General features: G+C 43.8%; 1 protein-coding gene across 1 annotated transcript; it reads right to left on the bottom strand.

The window, feature by feature from the left end:
* Positions 1-939: 939 nt before the first annotated feature.
* On the bottom strand, positions 940-17,736 carry LOC121275862 (transmembrane emp24 domain-containing protein 11-like). Its single transcript, XM_041183611.1, has 5 exons — positions 17,607-17,736; positions 16,120-16,220; positions 14,989-15,114; positions 3,569-3,715; positions 940-1,089 (listed from the first exon to the last, which is right to left on the bottom strand). The coding sequence occupies exons 1-5, from the start codon at positions 17,734-17,736 to the stop codon at positions 940-942; spliced, it is 654 nt and encodes a 217-aa protein (XP_041039545.1).
* Between the last annotated feature and the right edge of the window lie 1,658 nt (positions 17,737-19,394).

Here is a 19,394-nt window from a genome sequence, read left to right as displayed (position 1 = left end):
TTTGACAGCTCTCTTTGACAAGTTCCATTGACACTTTTTACAGCCCCCTTTGACAGGTCCCTTTGACCGGGGCTTCTGATGGTTTTGACAGCTGACTTTGACAGGCCTGTTGACAGTTCCAATCAGCTAGTTAGTAATGAGTTTATGCCCTTTTTATGTACAATTTTGCCTACTTTTTAACAGTTCCAAAGGGCACCTGACATCCCCCAAAAGTGTCCCAGAACCAGATCCAAAGGGGTATCCTGGCTATCCAAACAAATCCACCAAGTTTATACCTGCTCTTGCCTGTTTAATCTGCAACACTTCGCAAATCACACTACCAAAATCCCACTTCAGTAGAGGCAGTTGACGATTTACATAGGCAGCTGCCTTCATAAACCTCGCATGAGCAAAACATTCTTGCCCCCAATCGCACTCCCAGGAACATGAGGAGTCCCTTGTTTGGGGGCAGGACTTGCAATTTCCAGGTAGTTCCGCTACTTTTGTCACAATGGAGATGATCAAATGCTGTGGCAAAAATCTGGGCCTTCATGCAGAACCTCCCAGAGTAACAGAAATCAAATCATTCCTCATACCTGACCTTGAAGCGTGCTGAAAGCTACTGGGACATTCTGGGATGAGAATATGCTATTTTTAGTCATTTATAAAAAATGATAAACAGTTTGAAAGAATATCATTTGGGTGGTGAGATCCAGTAATTAACTATTAAGAATAATTAGAAATTAAAATTATTCAATAAATTTCCAAGGGGCATTTCTTATCATCCACTATGACCTTGGTCAAAGATCCACAGAAATCCCAAGAAAATGACAAACTGTATTTACGTTGTTTCGCTATGTTTTCATGGATCTTTTGCAGAAATAAGGGTGGACAATTGTGAATCATTCCCCCTGGGAATTTAATGCCTTATTATACAGGTCCTTTAAGCATACATTCCACTCATACTAGTTTCTTGGCTATCAAGAAATTTTTCATGTGCCTCATTTGCCAAACTCCCATTGAGAAGAGGATAACGGTTTGAATGATTGCCCACGATAAGACACTGCTATTAGTTTCTTCACTCATTTGACGAAATTCTTCTTCACGTGACTAGATCAGAAAGAAAATTTAAAGTTGTTAATTAAATGATCATACCTTTCAGGACTTTATCTGAAAATTCTACTCAATTATCTGAATATCATAAGAGCATTGGTTAAAATGAATTTGTGCAAATAATTTCATTTAAAGTTATGTTTAAAAATAGACTCCAAATAACTTTCAAGTAATCTTTTATATACCATGCTCATCTAAAAATGTAAATTTGATTTAGGAAAAAAAGTTCAAAAACCTCCGTTGGCTAAGCTGCACAATAGATTCCTGTTTTAAGGCTAAATCAGTCAGTGTTTGTGAATTACAGAAGTAGGTGTGTTCTAATACATCATCAAAATAACATAAGGCAAGCACTTTTACATAACTTGGCAGGAAAAAAGTGAGCTAATTTGTTTTGATTCATAATTATCATTTAAAAACTCCATTCAGCAATTCCAGCTGAAGATGGCTTCAAATGTTTCAGCCTTGTCATTTGCACTGATGTGCTGGGCTTCCCCATCATTGAGGATGGGGATGTTTGTGGAGCCTAATCCTCCTGTTAGTTGTTTAATTGTTCACCACCATTCACGACTGGATGTGTCAAGACTGCAGAGCTTAGCTCTGATCAGTTGTTCATGGGATTGCTTAGCTGTTTATCATGTGCTGTTTGTGCTGCTCAGCAAGTAGTCTGTTGTTGTAACTTCAAGTTGACACCTCATTTTTAGGTATGCTTGCTGTTGCTCCTCACATGCTCCTTTGCACACTTCATTGAATCAGGGTTGATCCCTTGGATTGATAGTAATGCTAGAGTAGGAGATATGCCAAGCCATGAGGTTTCAGATTGTGGTTGAATACAATTCTGCTACTGCTGATGGCCCACAGCACCTCATTATACCCAGTTTTGAGCTGTTCTGAATCTGTCCTATTTAGCACGATGGTAGAGCCACACAATACGACGGACAGTATCCTCAGTGTGAAGACAGCACTTTGTCTTCACATGGACTGTGCATTGGTCACTGCTACCAATACTGTCATGGACGGATGCACCTTTCTCAAGTAGATTGATGAGGGTGAGGTCTAATAGGTTTTACCCTCTTGTTAGTTCCCTCACCACCTGCTAAAGACCCAATCTGGCAGACATGTGCTTCAGGACTAATTCAATAGTAGCGCTACTGAGCCACTCTTGATGATGGACATTGAAGTCCCCCTCCCAGAGCATATTGTGTGTGCTTACCACCCTCAGTGCACCCTTCAAATGGTATTCAACATGAAGGAATATTGATCGGAGGGCAGTAGGTGGTAATCAGCAGGATGTTCCTTGCCCATGTCTGATTTGAAGCCATCGGACTTCATGGGATCCTGAGTCAATGTTGAAGTCTCCCAGAGCAACTTCCGCCCAACTGTATACCACTATGCCACCACCACGTCTGGTGTGTCTGTCGTGTTGGTGGGACAGGGCATACCCAGGGATAGTGATGGTGGTGTCTGGGACATTGAATGTGAAGTATGATTCAATGAGTATGACTATGTCCAGGATGTTGCTTGAATAGTCTGTAGGACAGTTCTCCCAATTTTGGCACAAGCCCCCAGATATTGGTAAAAAGGGGCAGCAGGACTGGGCATGCTGTGTCATTTAAGATCATAAAATCAAAATACATAGGAGCATGAATAGGCCGTATGGCACATCAAGCCTACCCTGCCATTCAGTAATACCATGGCTTTAATGGCACTTTCTTCCCTGTCCTTCAAAACCCTTGACTCAAAAATCTGACTAACTCAGCCTCAAATGTTTTCGTGACCCAGCCTCCACTGTTCCCTGTGGAAGACAGTTCCAGAGACTAACAACCCTTTGAGAGAAGAAATCTTTCCTTATTTCTGTCTTAAAAGGGAGACCCTTTATTTTTAAACTGTGCCTCCTAGTTCTAGATTCCCCCAAGAGAGGAAACTTCCTCTCAGTATCTACCCTGTAAAGTGCTCTCAGAATCTTATATGTTTCAATAGGATCGCCTCTCATTCTTTTAAACTCCAGTGAGTATAGCCGTGGGCCTGGAGTCACATGTAGGTAAGGACAACAGATTTCCTTCCCTAAAGGGCATTTGTGACTCAAATGTGTTTTTATGACAATTAATAATAGTTCTGTGGTCACCATCACTAAGAGTAGCTTTCAATTCCTGATTTTTGTTATTAATTAGTTGGTTCCACCAGCCGCCCTAGTGGGATTTGAACCCATGCCCCCAGGGCATTAGCCTGGGCCCCTGGATTACTAGTCCATTGACATTACCATATGCCACAGTCAACTTCTCTCTTGACATGGAAGTATGCCCCATGGGTATGCCACAGCAAAAATCCACCCTCTTTTTTGGCAGCACACACTTGGCCAGAGAGCCCACCTCCAATATAATGAGAAACCCAAAGGTCAGGAGTTCAGTCAGATTAGGAGAGGCATATCTGTAAAGCAGAAAGCCTAGTCATTCTTCTTTGCATATAAATACTAACATACCCTCTGGTAGTTTTGCTGTTTGCTGATGTATTGCATTTGGTATATCAAATACAGGATTCTTTCCTTCAATTCATTTATCTTGTCCTTGGTTTCACCAAAAGACACGTCAATAGGATTTTCACCAACCTGAATATCCAAATTTATGCGCTGTAAAACAGAAACCCACAGTGAACTGAGAGGGAATGGGAATGGTATCAAAAAATGAAAAGTATAGCACCTCCTGAAAAGAAATAGCTTCATGTATTCAGTATTGAGTTTTGAATTAAGCTGAACTTCCATGGAGATCCTGTCAATTTCTCAGTATCGTTATAATAGGTGATTAGTAGAAGTTCCAAAGAAATTCTATATTTTGAGTATGAAGTTATGTTATGGCTACTTAAAGCAGGAACAATATTAAGCAAATCTAGGGCCTGAATTTTCCCGTCGGCGATTTGGGGGCGGGGCCCACCCACCAACCAAGGGCAAAATTCTGCCCTAGGTCTCAGAAAAGAAATGTCATTGCTATGTGATGGTATAATTACACCATATATGCTCCATCTGCACCTACAGTCAGAGAAGGTTTTCTACATTATATCAGTGGTTACACTTAAAAAGTACCTCTTTGGCTACAAAACTTCTTAGAATGCCCTGAGACCAGGAAAAGTGTTTTATAAATGCAAGCTCACCTCCCTGTAAAAATTTACAGCACAGCAGGAAACCATGTAGCCCATTGTGCCTGCCCACTAATTCTACTAATAAATCAAAAATAAAACTATTTCCTTATCCAACACCGTAACTCTGTATCTTCTGCTTCAAATATTTATACTTTTTTTTCTTAAAAGATAAACGATTTTTACAGGAACAACTCTCTGTAGCAAAGTGTGTCATGCTCCAACAACCCTCACCTCTTTTTTCACTCTCCACTTGACAATTTTAAATTAATTCTCCACATTAGGACAATAGGCTTTCCCTGTTTTTTCTATTAGAAACCTTCTTAGTTATAAAACCTGCATTAAATCTCTGCGTCTCCTTCTGTTGTCCTGTGGAAAGTCCTTGGATCAGATTTTTGTCTGCCAGTGGAGGCAGGAATGGAGTTAGAGAAGCAAACAATTTAGGATCTTTGACTTAAAATTCCATTTTGCAGTGCCTTCCTGACCCTGCACTAATTTCATATGGCATTTTCACAGGTTGGGAAGGCCTTGAGTACAAACCCCACACTCACCTCTTCTGAGCTCAGAATCGCCATTGTGAGGACCATAGGAAATTTGCATTTCCTTCCCAAAGCTATTTTCATTTGCTGGCAGGGGTTTTGAAAGCCCTAAAAAAATATCAGGTTTGGAAGTTCATGGCCACTGGGGAAAGCCTGTTCAGGAATTTAGAACATTCTGACAGGAAAGGGTTAGATGTGTTGACACCTTCAAATATCACTATTAAATGTTCACATGTATTACAGTACTTTTCCCAATGGAAAAAGTGATATAATGCATGCAAAATTGTGGAAAATATTCTGGGAATCTCTCCTGTCATGAGCTGGACCGAGATTTAAAGATCCAGTGATGTTTATCTTGGAAAAAAATGGTCCTGTTGTTAAAGGTAAAAATAAGCCTATGCACCTGCTACATTCCATTGATGGGCAGACAATCTGCTTTGAAATGGAAATGAACACCACCTGCGGCTTTAAAAAAAGGCCCTCCGTTGTTTCAATTTCAATGGATTGTATTGTTGATATTTCCCAAGGTTAGTTTTGGTACCTGGGGCTTTTATGAATGCTTCACTGAGTTTCAAAAAGTCCAGAGCCACTTCTCTTAGCAGGGGGGCAGTGTTCACATTTTTATTAACAGGTTTAGCAGGTTATTGAAGAATTATCTGTCTTTGATGTTGTAAGCGAATAAGTGTTTATTTTTACAACATATTGACCACTTGAGAGGATGTACGTTTTCTGAACGGGCTTTATGGAAGAAAGTCTTTTTCAGTATGAAGTGTCTTTGAATATGACAGCTCCATAAGATTGTTAGAAGCATATTTTTTTAATACCCACTTCAAAGATATTATAATGGTTCCTAGGACAGGTTATGGAAAGGGAATGGGGCTATGAGAGGGCATGGGGTTGAAGAGACATAGATGAGGCATTGAGGTAGGTGGGGGTTGAGGGGTAAAGGTTAGGGAACATAAGAGCTATGTTGGAGAGCTGGGCCAATGTACCAGTGAACCTAGGCGGGCTCTAACCAGCCTGCCTGGGCACCCGCACTCCTCCGACACTGCCTTTCGACTCAGAAGATCCAAACCCTGCCTGACCACATCTCCTGGAAGTGAGAATACGGAGGCTACGGGCAGAGGTGACGGGCTCTGGTTTCTGAACTCGTGAAATGGCCTGAGTCACATTTCTCGAACCCAACATGAAAATCCAGCCCTTCCAGTTTCAAATCTCTCCTCATAACTATAGTTTCTCATTTATGAGCTGGACTTTTCTGGCCCCGTTGGCCTTGGGTGTCATGGCGGGCTGCGGGAGAGGGTGGGTACAAAATGGCGAGAAAGCCACAAATCGGTTTTACGTCGTCGTGAAACCATTCGGCTCCACCCATCAATGGCGGGCCGTGTTGCCCACCACTGGACATCGGGAGAACCATTTTAATACATTTGCATCTTATTGTAAGCCCTGTTCACCAGAATCGCCCTCCCCACATCAAAATACTGCCCATGTCGGCATGACTTCAGAACGGCGTGCTTCGTGACTGCCTTTAAAAGGTGTGCACCCAGCGACCAGATCTTCATGAAGAACTCGGAAGTGAGCGTACACAACCTTGTGCAGCACTCATGAGCATCGGCTGTAGGACATCAAGGATGAGGCGCAGCGCATTCGTGGGGGGCACAGGCAAATCTAATTTTTCCAGCTGGCTTTCAGTGTGATGCCAGGGCAAGGGCTCCAGTGTGGGTCAGACCTGGGGTGTAGGGGGCAAGGCAGCACAGACAGACTTAAGGAAATACTCAAGCACATGCCGGGGAAGTAGGGGGGGGGCGGGAGCAGCCATGCACTTGGAAAAGTTTGTCAAAATTATTTTGCTGCATCTCCATTGACATGCTTGGAGTCGGGCCTCTAAAGCTTTTCACTCAGGCAACACAAAAGCATGAAAGTGCCACCAAATGTTCCAGAACCTTTCACCCCTCAGGCACAGACTGCAAATTAATGTGCACTTTAGGGAGCAGCAGAGCAACTGGCCACTGGGCAAGTTGTACAATCCCCTTGTGAGGGGATGCCATGGTGCAGTCACTGGTTGAGGAGCTCACAGCCACTTGCAATGTCTTCATTAAGGTTTGGAACAGTATCCTTAATGATTCAAGCTAACAGAGCAGCCATGCATTGTGGGTTAGAAGAATGCCTGCGCTTGAGCTGAGAGCACAGCATGCAGTCCAGTGGGCAAAGCTGCTGCCAATCAGTCAAGTGGAGTGGGCGGAGGTGCGTGGCATTTCGGACAGCCAATGAGCACACTACACACCAGCCAGCACTCTCCTGCATGCATGCTTAACCAAAAGAGGTTCTTAGTGCACTCTCTCTCTTTGATTCTGCAGGAGGAGAACATCAGGATCATGGACACTAGCGATTTAGCGGTATGCCCCATGGCTTAGAGAGACCAGAGAAGATGAAGAAGGAAGCGGAAGCGGTGCCTTACTCAGCAAAGGGAGGGCACCTCCCTCAAGATGAAGGGGCGGCAAGCCCTGCTGTACATGCAGGTGAAGATCCACAGCGAGCTATTATTCATAGGTGCCTCGCTAGACCTAGGGTCGATAGAAGGTGCTTGTCATTCCTGCAGATGACTGAGAACCAATATCGCCGAAGACTGCACGTTTTGGGAACTGATCGGTCGCTTATGCCACCTGCTGGAAGATTTGGGGACATGGAAGGCATCCACTGCTGGTGGCCGTGAAAGTGACCACAGCACTCAATTTTTATGCCAGTGATCTCTTCCAGGGCTCCACAGGTGACCTTTACGGGATCTCGCAAACTCCCACATCCAACTGTATCCAAGAAGTCATGGATGCCATCTTCACGAAGGCACAGAACTTTGTGCATTGCGCCCTGGATCAGGAAAGCCAGGAAATAAGAGTGCTGGGATTTGGGCACATCTCATTTTCCCACAGGCGCAGGGTGACATTAACTGCACTCACGTGGTGCTTAGATCTCCATTGCAACAAGCAGTCAACTACATCAACTGCAAGGGCTTCCACTTGCTGAATGTTCAGCTGGTGTGTGACCACCACAAATACATCCTTTAGGCCTGTTCACAATTCCAGGCAGCTTCCACAACATCTACATCCTTATCAGGTCTCAGATCCCTGACATCTTCCAGGTTCCAGAAAGGCTGCAGAATTGGCTCCATTGGGACAAGTACTACCCACAGAAGATGTAGCAGGATGATGCAGCAGCCTCAGACAGCAGCAGAGCGACTATACGACGTGGCTCATGGACCTGAACTTTGATGGAGCAAATGATAGGCATTCTGAGAATGAGGTTCTGGTGCCTCTACAGGTCAGCTGGAGCACTGCAATTCAGTCCCTGAGGGTGTCGCGCATCATCGTTGTTTGCAGCGCGCTCCACAACCTGGTGCTACAATGAGGAGAGGACCTGGCTGAGGAGAAGATGGAAGAACTGCACGTCTCCTCCGATGAGGAGGACGTCGAAGGGGATGAGGTCCTCAAAAGCGAGAACGTCGGCGATGAGGCCATCGCACAAGACAATCGAGGCAGGCGTGCTTGGGAGGCCCTCATAGCCACAAGATTCGTGGAGGATGATGACGAGATGCAGAAAGGACAGTCCTGACGTCCTCACCTTGTATCTGTGAATGTTTGACTCCTGTGTGGCTGATGGCAGCGCACATACCCTCAATGCTCAGGCTCATATCATAAAGATGCTGTAGAACCCCTAAAGTTGCTCGATTCCAGGAGGATGATGACAACATACAGTGAGGACACTCCATAGATCTTCACATTGCCTCTGTGAACATCTGACTCCTGTCTGGCTGAAGGCAGCTCGCTTGCACTCTGTGACCAGGATCATATCATAGAGACGCAGCCGTGAAACTTTAAATGCACCTAATCCTTTGTCAGCCTTCAACATTTGACCCCTTCAGGAGCACACCGTCACTGGTCACAGATGCTGAAGAGAAGGGGACCAACCCCACCTCAAAAGGTGTTGAGAGCACACAGAGAGAATGATGGAATTCTATGACACCTGGCCATGACATTCTAGCAGCAATAACAAGCACCATCAAGGTGCGGGCATCGGTGATGTGTCCAGTGAGTGTGAAGCCAGACCATCACTTTGGTCCGACAATTACACACTGCACAGCGAAGAAGCCCTGGACTGAGACACTTGCCTTGATCTTGTGCCAGAACCAAGGGTTCACATCTGAGTGACATGAACACTGCCCATCATAACAAGGAGCCATAGGCAAGGAGACATTCTTGGGAATTTATATACAATAGTGAACATTAAGTACTAGTGATTAATGTCCATGCCCAGGCTGTGCAGCTGCATCTTCTTAACTTCCCTAACCCTGCTGTTACATCTTGGGCCTCCTGTGATAGCCACAGCAGAGGTGAAAGCAGCCTCCTCCTGTCTGTGATGACCTTGATGGGACTCCTCTGGAAGGCCAAGACCTGGATGGCCCCAGCCTGCTTTTAGGGTCCTGCTGTGTGGCAGTTGCACCCTCCTCGGCCTGTGGAGCTGGAGCTGCTGGGGTCATAGGCAGAGGGATTCAAATGGGCTCGCACTCCAAGAATCACCTGGGTAGATGGCCCCAAGGTATGCACCTGTTGTTCCTCCTCCAAGGACCCCTGGCTGACTCCTTGAGGAGAAGGGGAATCTGGAGTCAGATCAAGCTCCCTCTCACCTCTCTCGTGTTGACACTGTCGGAGGTCAATTATGGTATTGGCGATGGAGTTCAGCCCTTGCAGCAATGCTGAACCAATGTCCTGGGCCAAGGCCTCCACGGTGGTGCCATGCTTCCAGTGTTGACCTTGGTGCATTGGCATGCCAGCGCTATCACCTCAGACTGAAGGTGGATGGACTCCTCCATCGTGCCTTGCAATCTGAGGAGTGCAGCAGGCATCTCTTCCTGATGTTCCCATGCTTGCGTTTGCAGCTCTAGTAACTGAGGTATGACCAAGTCCAGAGGTTCCTCATCTGACTCGAACGCAGTAGATTTCTGGCCTCCAGCAGTCTTCCAAGTGCTGGAAACCTGGGAAGTCCCTGCCACCTACTTTGGATTAGGGAGTGTGATGTGCTCACCTGATTGTGACTCCAAGGCTACTCTAGAACTAGGACCCTTTGAGGTGTGTGTCCCTGCGCTGGTGGAGTTGTGAGTGAGCGCTGTGATGGGTCTTCAATTAGGGTGTCATCAGATTCTTCTTCCAAGGTGCCTTTAGGGTTTGAGTCGAGGACCTGGGTCACGGACCGTCTTGGCTGCTTCCCAGATGTGCCTGCAAAAGCAAGGAGACATATTTAGTACATGACAAGGGATTGCAGAACAGGCAAACGGACTCACAGTATGGTTGTCTGATGGATTTTGCTCTGCTGGACCCTCAATTGATTGAGCACTGCCAACCTCACTGTCAGCATGGGAATGGTCCAGATCCTCACTGGCCAGCTGGATGGCTATATTTTCAAAGTCTGTGAGGACCTTGATATCCAGCATTCCTCCAGCAGTCTGCGACCTCTGCCTTTTGTGGTGTTCCAGCTTGTCCTGCATGATTACAGATAGAGGGAGTGGAAGTAGGATGCCTGCCAGGCCAGGTGTTAGAGATGCCTGGCATGTGTGGGTGGTGAGTGGTGCCATGGGCAGGATGAGGACACAATCCGCAGGGCAGATGAAGGTGTGGGTGAGGCGCTGAATGGTGATGTCCCTTGAACTGGCAGTGAGTGAGATCCCTGTGGATTGTGATGTGAGTGTGAGAGTTGAGAGTGATGAGAAGAGTGACTTACCCTAGCATTCATCATCTTTTGGCACAGGGTGGATGTCCACTTTTGCAGGTGTTTACACTGGCCACTGCTGCCACCGCCTCCCATGCTTACTTGCTGATCTTCACACAGAGTGGGGGTTGAGGACTACATGGCGGGCCTCCACAGCATCCAGTAGGTGCCCAAGGGAGGCTTGGCGACCTGGCGTGTTTCCCAGGAATGTATTATTAATGAGGCGGGACACACCAGGGATGGGAACAATAGGATGCAAGAAGCCACCATTGCAGCCAGCAGGTAAAACATCCTTTTTCCCACCCACTACAGCAATCTGTGCAAATCTGGGATGATTCTGCCCCATCCTGTTGAATCCCTGCTGCACACTCTTCATTTAGTGTAACTGTCTGTTGTACTTTAGCTATCTCCTAACCAAAGTATTTCACAAATTTATCATTAATTTACTCTCAAGTTAAATTGTCCTACTTATAAAATACAAACTGTTCTTGATCTTTTTGATGGTTTTATCTACATGTACTCACACTTTCAGGGAATGATATATTCATCGTCCTAAATCTCTCTGTTTATCTATACCAGGGTCTTTTCACGGTGTAAAATCTCATTCTTCAATATTCAATTTAATGTGATTGAATGTGAGGTTTTTTCTAGCTGTATGCCCTTTCCATCAGCTATAATTTCCAGTCATCTTTTACAGCCCTTCTCCCATTTTTCAAAACTTCTGCTTTTGTGTCATCGACAGGTTGTGTTCCTAATCCCAACTCCAAACCGCCTCTTCATACTAAAGCTAGTGACACCTGGGCTATAACAACTCCAACTTTCTCTAATCTGAGAAACACTTGCTTAACTTCACTCTTTGTTTTCTGTCTGTAAATTAGGGGCAGAATATTGAGCTCAGCGGGCAGGCGCGCTCCTGACCCGGCTAAGCATAAAATAATGTGCAATGAAGTCGGGCGAGTGTCTCAGCATCACCATATAGTACCGTGATAGGTCAGTGGGCGCATGCCAGAGCCAGCAGCGCGCCCACCGACAATTAAAAGGCCTATTAAGGCCAGTAAGTTACCAATTGTCCTGAATTTTTCACTGCCCATTCAACCTAACGGTTGATGGGCAGGCAAAAAGGCCCAGCAGCCTTTACATTTTTTTTAGGAAACCTCATCCACGGGCAGGGTGAGGTTTCCTTAAAAAGGAAGAGAGAGGCTGGATAGACTTGGGTTGTTTTTGTTGGAGCAGAGAAGACTGAGGGGCGCCCTGATCGAGGTGTAAAAGATTATGAGGGGCATGGACAGGGTGGATAAGGAGCAGCTGTTCCCCTTAGTTGAAAGGACAATCACAAGGGGACCCAAGTTCACGGTGAGGGGCAGGAGGTTTGGGGGGAAATGAGGAAAAACTTTTTTACTCAGAGGGTGGTGACGGTCTAGAATGCACAGCCTGGGAGGGTGGTGGAGGCGGGTTGCTTCACATCCTTTAAAAAGTACCTGGATGAGCACATAACATTCAAGGTTATGGGCCAAGTGCTGGTAAATGGGATTAGGTAGGTAGGTCAGGTGTTTCTCACGTGTCAGTGCAGACTCAATGGGCTGAAGGGCCTCTTCTGCACTATGTGATTCTGTGAAATAAAGATAAAAATTCAACACTTGAATTAAAAACATGTCCTTGCTCATGTGACAGTGACAGAGTCACATGAGGGGACATGTTTTGTGACATTTTAAATTGTACATTAAGTTTTTTCAAAGAGCACTTCATCTCCTTGAGGTAGCTCCGTGCATCAGGGAGATTGAAGCGTTCTTTCGCGCAAGGCTCACTTGCCCTCCTCCCCTCGCCCGCACAGGCAGCGCTGAGTGCTGCTGCTCGCATTCCATGCTGAGTGGGCCTTAATTGGCCTGCCCACATAAAATCGCGGTGTGGTGCCAATCGTGGCAGCAATCAGCTTCCCGCCCAGCACCGCCCCCCAAAGGCAAAATCCTGCCCCGGGATTCTAAATACATTGTTATATTTCCTCTTACACCGTGCACCTCATTTTTTTCCTAACAAACTTGTCAAACACAAACATCTTCAATAAATCTGTGCTGACTACTGTTGATTAACTCATACATTCCTATACGCTCACTAATTTTAACTTGCACTAAGGATTCTAATGGTTCTCCCTCAAATGATGTTAGGCTAGCTGATCTATGGGCACTATTAGTTTCTCCTTCCCTCCCTACTTGATGAAGGGTGCATGCCAGTCCAGTGTCATAATTATCTATTTAAAATGGCACTAACTGCTTTCTCTTGTCTGACTTTTTTCAATGCCTAAGGTACATGCTATCAGGGCTGGTGATTCATTCAGGGGAAAAAAAATTAGCAATAGTGAGAGTATTTTCTTATTGCGATTTTAATTTCTTTACTGTTTATGTGCAAAACACATTATTAAAAAGTTTCATCTATCAGAATCTCTTAAATCTCAAATATAAATATTTATTATCCTGCGCCCATTTTGATGGTTATTTATATGGATTGAATTGTGCTGCAGCAATAACAGCAAAGCTAACAGCACAGTCATTCATTTATGTGCAAATTGGACAGAATTTACTGCCAGCAACTGCACGTGTGAAGTTAAGTACAGAAATTGACAAGCCTCTGCCTGAGATGCACTGTTTCTCCAAAAACTGAGAAAACGGCACTTTCTCATTTGACTCAAATACATTGAGCAGCGTGAAGTTCCTGCAGTTGGTTGGCTGACAGTGCAAAGCTCTGCTGTGGGGATGTTCAAGCTCAACAAATGGCTGTTATTCATTCGTGCCTCAGAGCAAAATCAGGAGAAATATTTCTAATGAAATAACAAATGCCAGACAATGTAAAAATTAGTAGAAATACAGGACAGAATCTTCTGCTCTGACTGGTGGCGAGCTTGGAGCAGGAAGGTCATGTACTTAGGTGGGATGATGATGAACCAGGACTCTGCCACCTTCCAACCTCTGCCAGAAGTAAGTTCTGGGCGGGAAGGCCCATGGTCGACCTTTCCACCCCGTTGCCAATTGAGGCCCTTAAGTGGCCAATTAATGACCACTTAAGGGTATCTTCCTGCTGCCACTGGCATTAACCTATGGTGAGTGGGCCTATCGCCATGCAGGATGCATGGCAGCTAAAACCATGTGGCCAGCTTGTCATCTCTGGGAGGAGCGGAGGGTTGGTCCTTCAATCAAAGGCACTCAGTGCCTGATCAAGGGACTGGACACAGGAAGTTGGGGTGGGGGTGGGGTGCTCTGCTAAGAACCATCCCCCTGCCCTTACTGCTGATGCCTCTGCACCCTTCTCCACCCCGTAAACCCATCCCCGCCCCCACTGTACTTACTTGTGGCCTGGGGCATTCCACGATCCTGGGGCTCCGATGCCTATCCTTCCAGCAGCAGCTACAGTCTCCCCAGTGGTGCTGAACACCAGCTGCCAACCTCTGATTGCCTGGCAGCTCTTGATAGGCAAGACTTCTGCACCCAGGGTATTGTTTCCAGCAAAAGACCCACCCACTGGCCTCGCCACTGCCTGATTGGCATGTGATCCAATGGGCCTTCACGAAAAACAGCAACGCTAGTCTCGCACCAGCTCTCCATCTGACAGGCGAGATCCCCGATGCCTCAAAAAGATTACACCACAGTTATTAGTCCAGTGGATATCAGTGGCAATAGAATATCATCCACCATAATAGGACTTCATTTTAACATTTCACCCAAAAGGCAGCATCTTTGACAATGCAGCACTGCCTTAGTGCCAAGCTAGATTGTCAGCCTAGATAATACACTGAAATCTCTGGAGTGGGACTTGAACCCACAACTTTTTGATGTAAGGACAAGAGTACTAACACTAAAGCATTTGATTTTGGAAGCCAAGTCTGAATTCTGCTCTCTCTGGCTCCAGCTTTAATGGGCACAAATGTGTAATTTAACAGTATCATTCAAAAAAGCAAAACAAATACTGGTGTGGGAAATAAATTGTTGTAGTGGTACACCCAAAAGGGCTATTTTGCAATCATGTTTATTTGATATTTTTCAGGTTGATTCAATTGGGAGCATTATACTATTCATTCAGAGGCTTTGGATTCAAGCCCTGCGGGACTTGAACATATCTAGTTGACACTGGAGTATATTTTTTGGAATTGCAGCTCTTTAGAAGTGACACTAAGCTAAGGATCCTTCCCAACTATTGTGGTGGGTATTAAAGCTCCAGAACAGAACAGCAGAAAATTCACATTTCTTGACCAACCTGCAGAGATATCACTGAACTTCAAATTAATTGTTTCTGTGAGAAACATTTTCAGACATTTATGGAACATATAATATAACTTTGTGTGAATTTGGTTGTTTTGTGCGCAATTCAGTAATTGAATTAGGAGTCTGCTTGCTGGGCCTATTAAATGCGCATAGCATGTTTGAGCCATTCCACTTTTAAGCTAATATGTATATTCATTCAAAAAATTGTTGATTAACAGCCATACCAGTTTGTTCCTAGCAAACACTGCTATTTTGGTCGAGTTGGATATGAAGCAGATGTGGTGCTCCCCTTGAGAGTGTGATTGAAATGTAAAATAACTTTCTGGTCCATACAAATTATGCAGCAAAACCTGTTTACAAGAAAGTGAGGAAGGTGAAGTGCTTAGTCGTCAATGCATTTTTTTCTGTAGATATTTTTTTAATCTATTGAAAAAGTTCAACTTGAGTGCATATGTGGTATATTAAAATTCTTGATCTGAGTTTTCTGCCATTGTGATACTTGATATCTAGAAATCAATGGGTAACATTGTAGTGGGGCAGAGAATCTCTGCTGCTCTTGGTTCCTCCAGAGGTGGCAATATTACCTCATGGTCACCCATCTGTTGCAGAGCCTGCCCACACCCAAAATACAGGGCCACCTGTTATTCTTGCTTCCTCCAGTGGGGTCACTATAATCACTCTTTACCTTTTAAACAGAGTACAGCAAAAAACAACATACATTTGATCTGACTGTGAGCAATGCTACTTGAAATTTACTTATATATATATATTAAACACTGAAGGTTAGTGAATGTAGTTTAAAGTGTTGTCCATACACTAGAAAACTGGGGTTAACTTTGTCATCAGTAGCGTTCACCGGATCTACTCTAGCCAGTTTCATTCGTCATTTAACAAGCACCACCAAATGAGAATTACAGCGTTCACAGCATTTGCTGTATTTTCTTTCAGTATTACTTATTTTCCTTTAGTTTTACTAATTAATCAATGTGTTGATTGGCTTTTATTAGTTTGAAACATGGCAGCTTTGATCTGGGAATCTGTTGCATAAAATCATGCTGCTGGCTGCTCGATTCAGACACAGCAGGATCGATCACACGGGGGGAACAAATGTTGGAAATCCGCAGCATAAAACAAAAAATGCTGGAAATGCACAGCTGCTCCATCTGCAAGAGGGACAGAAAGATAAGTTCATGTGTTGGGTGTAACTCTTCACCAGCAGTGGTTGGTTCTACTAACATTTACATCCGAAAGATTAACCAACCTATCACACATATTCATAATTTTCTATTTTCATTAAACCATTAATTGTTTGTGCAATAGTTTATTAAAAATGCATAAATTCAAAATTTTTGTACCTGTCCGTCTGAACTTTTGACATTCACAAACATTCCCAAACCTGGGGCAGAAGAAAGAAAGTCTCCTGTGGCCAAATCCCATGATTGGATTTTGTAATGTCCTGAACAGAAGGAGAATGAAAGTCACACTGCGCAATTTAATTACTGTCATATTAATTAACAGCAATTATAGAGAAACAAACTGATGAAAAAATCTAACTGTGAAACAAAAGGCTGCAATGTCAAATAATAAAATTCATGGTCCACAAAATCGTAGATCTCTTTGCTTCCTCAACCTCCCCTTCTGATAATCTGCAAGCTTTTGAAATAGAAATTTAAAGTCACATCACCTAACCAATACTTTTTTGATTACTTTTGCTGTGTTGAAGCTTGGTAGTGCTGTCTTGCATTGCTGGTCCTGACTCAACACCAACATTTCTCATTTAAAAAAAAAATTCCAAGAAACCAATAGCTTTATAAGACAGTTCCTGTAATATTGAAAAGAATGTCATGCCCCTTCATTATGGATAAATCAGTAAAAGTGAATTGTTTGAAGTCAGATAAAATATGAATATTATATGGGATATAGCTCATCATGAACTGGCCTTTATTTCAGTTGAAAGGGTGTCTGGAATTTATCCTCGGCCACATTGAAATATTCAGATTATGAGCTCATTACTTCTCCTGGAGTGTATCTTTGAATGAGATTCTAGAACAGTATCAGGCATTGCCAACATTTCAAAGGAACATTCATTTTAATCCAGAAATAAACTCATATGCAATCAAACCACCAGTGTATTGACTCGAATTCAAATCACCAAAGAAGACTGGTGGTTTCAGAGTTTGAGAAGAAATATTGTACAGTATTCATTAACATCTTCAGTATTTTAAACACCATGAGAAGAAAAATATTTGTGTAACATGCATGTAATTAATTAAGTTTCCAAGGACACTCACAGAACAAACAATACGCACCTTCCTTCATGAGAATGTTGCAGATGGTGTCCAGCGGCTTTTTAATCATAATAGTATGTGGTTGTATTTTCTTAATAGTCTACATAATCTTACCTTTGTGTGCAGAAACCTATAGCATCAATTAGTTTTACGGTAATACAATATTATACATGCTGAGCAACAAAGGGTCCCGATTCCACAGCTGAGGACAGTAAACACACTGTTGTGGATCATTTTAAAAATGATTTTGTGACAAAAAGTAATGTACTTGAACACTAGAAATGCAAATGCAACAATGATAAAAATGTAGATACATAGAGTGTACAATTTAAAGTAGAGGTGTAAAAATATTATAGAGGTATAAAAATATTTATATTAAATGATTTTGGACAGTTGAGGTAAACTTCATGACCATAACTCATAAGACCTAAATCTTCTCCAGTGGTTAAAAAAGTAATTACTTGTTTTATTTTACATCAGTCATTTTGGCTCGTTATAAGTGAGCAAATCTTCATATGGATTTTATTAAAATAGCGACATGAATATCCACTCACCTGTAACCAGAGTGTCACCTGGAATGTCCTCTATGATACACTTTTCTTCTTTCTCCCCCTGATGAAAATAGAGAGAAGAGGCAAGACTCCAGCTCAAAGTGAACAAAAATTCTGAGACTGGATACTTCATTTTAACGTCGGCTGTCTCTTAAGAGTGCCCAGGGGTGAATATACCAAGTGACTCGTCACACAAAATCTCTATTGGTTTCACTGAGGCACTTTCCTATCAGACCAGACTTGACCAGGTACTGTGGAAATGTTGTCACATGATATATGAGCACCACCCAGTGGATGCAAACTTATTAAAATCCCTCGAAATAGACCTTGCAACAGTTATTGCAAAGAATCTGCAAATATTAATTGAAAAGTGATCCTGATGTGTGTGGGACAAATGGTCTCCTTCTATGCTCTAACCATTCTTCAACTCTAAGAATTGCTGCCACTTTCTAACAACCTGATCATTCCTCATGTGATCCTGGACAACAAGAGCCAGCTTTTAACTCTGAGTGAATGTGATTTAAATGAGTTAAATTCTCACCTTGACTGTTTGTGAGCTATTCAACAGTGAGGACATTTCACCAGGTCACGAGTGATCTAACATCAGACATCTGTCATTCTAGTTGGAGTCACTGGGCAAGAATGAGTGGAAACCTAGCTGACTGTTAATTTATAACCCCATTGCCACCCTGACTCAGATCAGCTAACTTAGGTCAGACCACGGGTTGTAATTGGTGCCTTCCTGTTTTGAACAGGACATACCATGTACTACTTAAGCCATTGGGAAGACATTCTTTGCTTGTCAATTTAAAACATGTGGCACTAACCAAAAACTGATGGGCTTTGCTGGCCTTCATGATTTATCCCTGTTCCAAAGTCTTCTACTTATCAATGAGAGATTTTTCCTGAAGGGTAAACGGGTGCCTGGTGGAGATGGTGACTTTGACCAAGCGTCTGCTTTCCTTGTCGGGTCAGAGCATTCGTCAAATTGTGACAAGACAAGCTCACCACAAAACTGGCTCTAACTTTCATGACAAGTATGGAAATGCTTGGGGGAGGATTAGCATTGTGTTGCAGTCTGGAGTTCTGTTGCAACGCAGACTGGGCTCACATGGAACATGTCCCCTGTTGGCAAGATCAGCCCTCAAAATTGGAGGGAAGACTTGAGGAATGGACCAAGTGTTTGCAAGAAATTGAGTACAGATGGGCTGGATTGCAAATTCGCTTCTGGGCTCATGGCTTCTACTGTATTGATTACCTCTGTATATTGGGTCTCATGTTGGACAACAGTGTTTGCTTCAAGAATGTTCATCTCTCGGATATATCATACTTGGTATATCCACTGTATTACAGAATGAGAGAATATGGGCTTTCCCAGTGATTTTTCAAATGGTGATTTCCTAAACAGACCCAGGCTTGTCAGGAAGAATAAAACATCAAATCAAAGCCAACCAGGGCCCACAGAGGCTGGATACGATTTGTTCAGAGATGGGAGGAGATAGTAAGTGGGAGATTGGGGGGTGGTGGTGATGGGAGGCTGTTTTAAGATTGGGAGTGTGGTTTCCTAAATGTCCTGCAGTTTAAGATGTCTTTAAATTTGTTTGTATAGTTTCCCCACCCACAGGCAGCAAGCCTGGCTGCCAGCTGTGTGGCAAATCCTCCAACTTGAGGCCACAGCTGATCTGAACTAAGCAATAGGTGTAGTGGGGCTTGGCATAGGAGATTGATGGTGATGTTGATTCTGCAGGTGGGAGGAGAGCAGGAGGGAACGTGGTAGTCAGAAGGGATACA

This window comes from Carcharodon carcharias, chromosome 1, assembly GCF_017639515.1.
Source record: "Carcharodon carcharias isolate sCarCar2 chromosome 1, sCarCar2.pri, whole genome shotgun sequence".
Classification (NCBI taxonomy): Eukaryota; Metazoa; Chordata; class Chondrichthyes; order Lamniformes; family Lamnidae; genus Carcharodon; species Carcharodon carcharias.
This window is presented reverse-complemented; position numbering and strand designations above follow the sequence as displayed.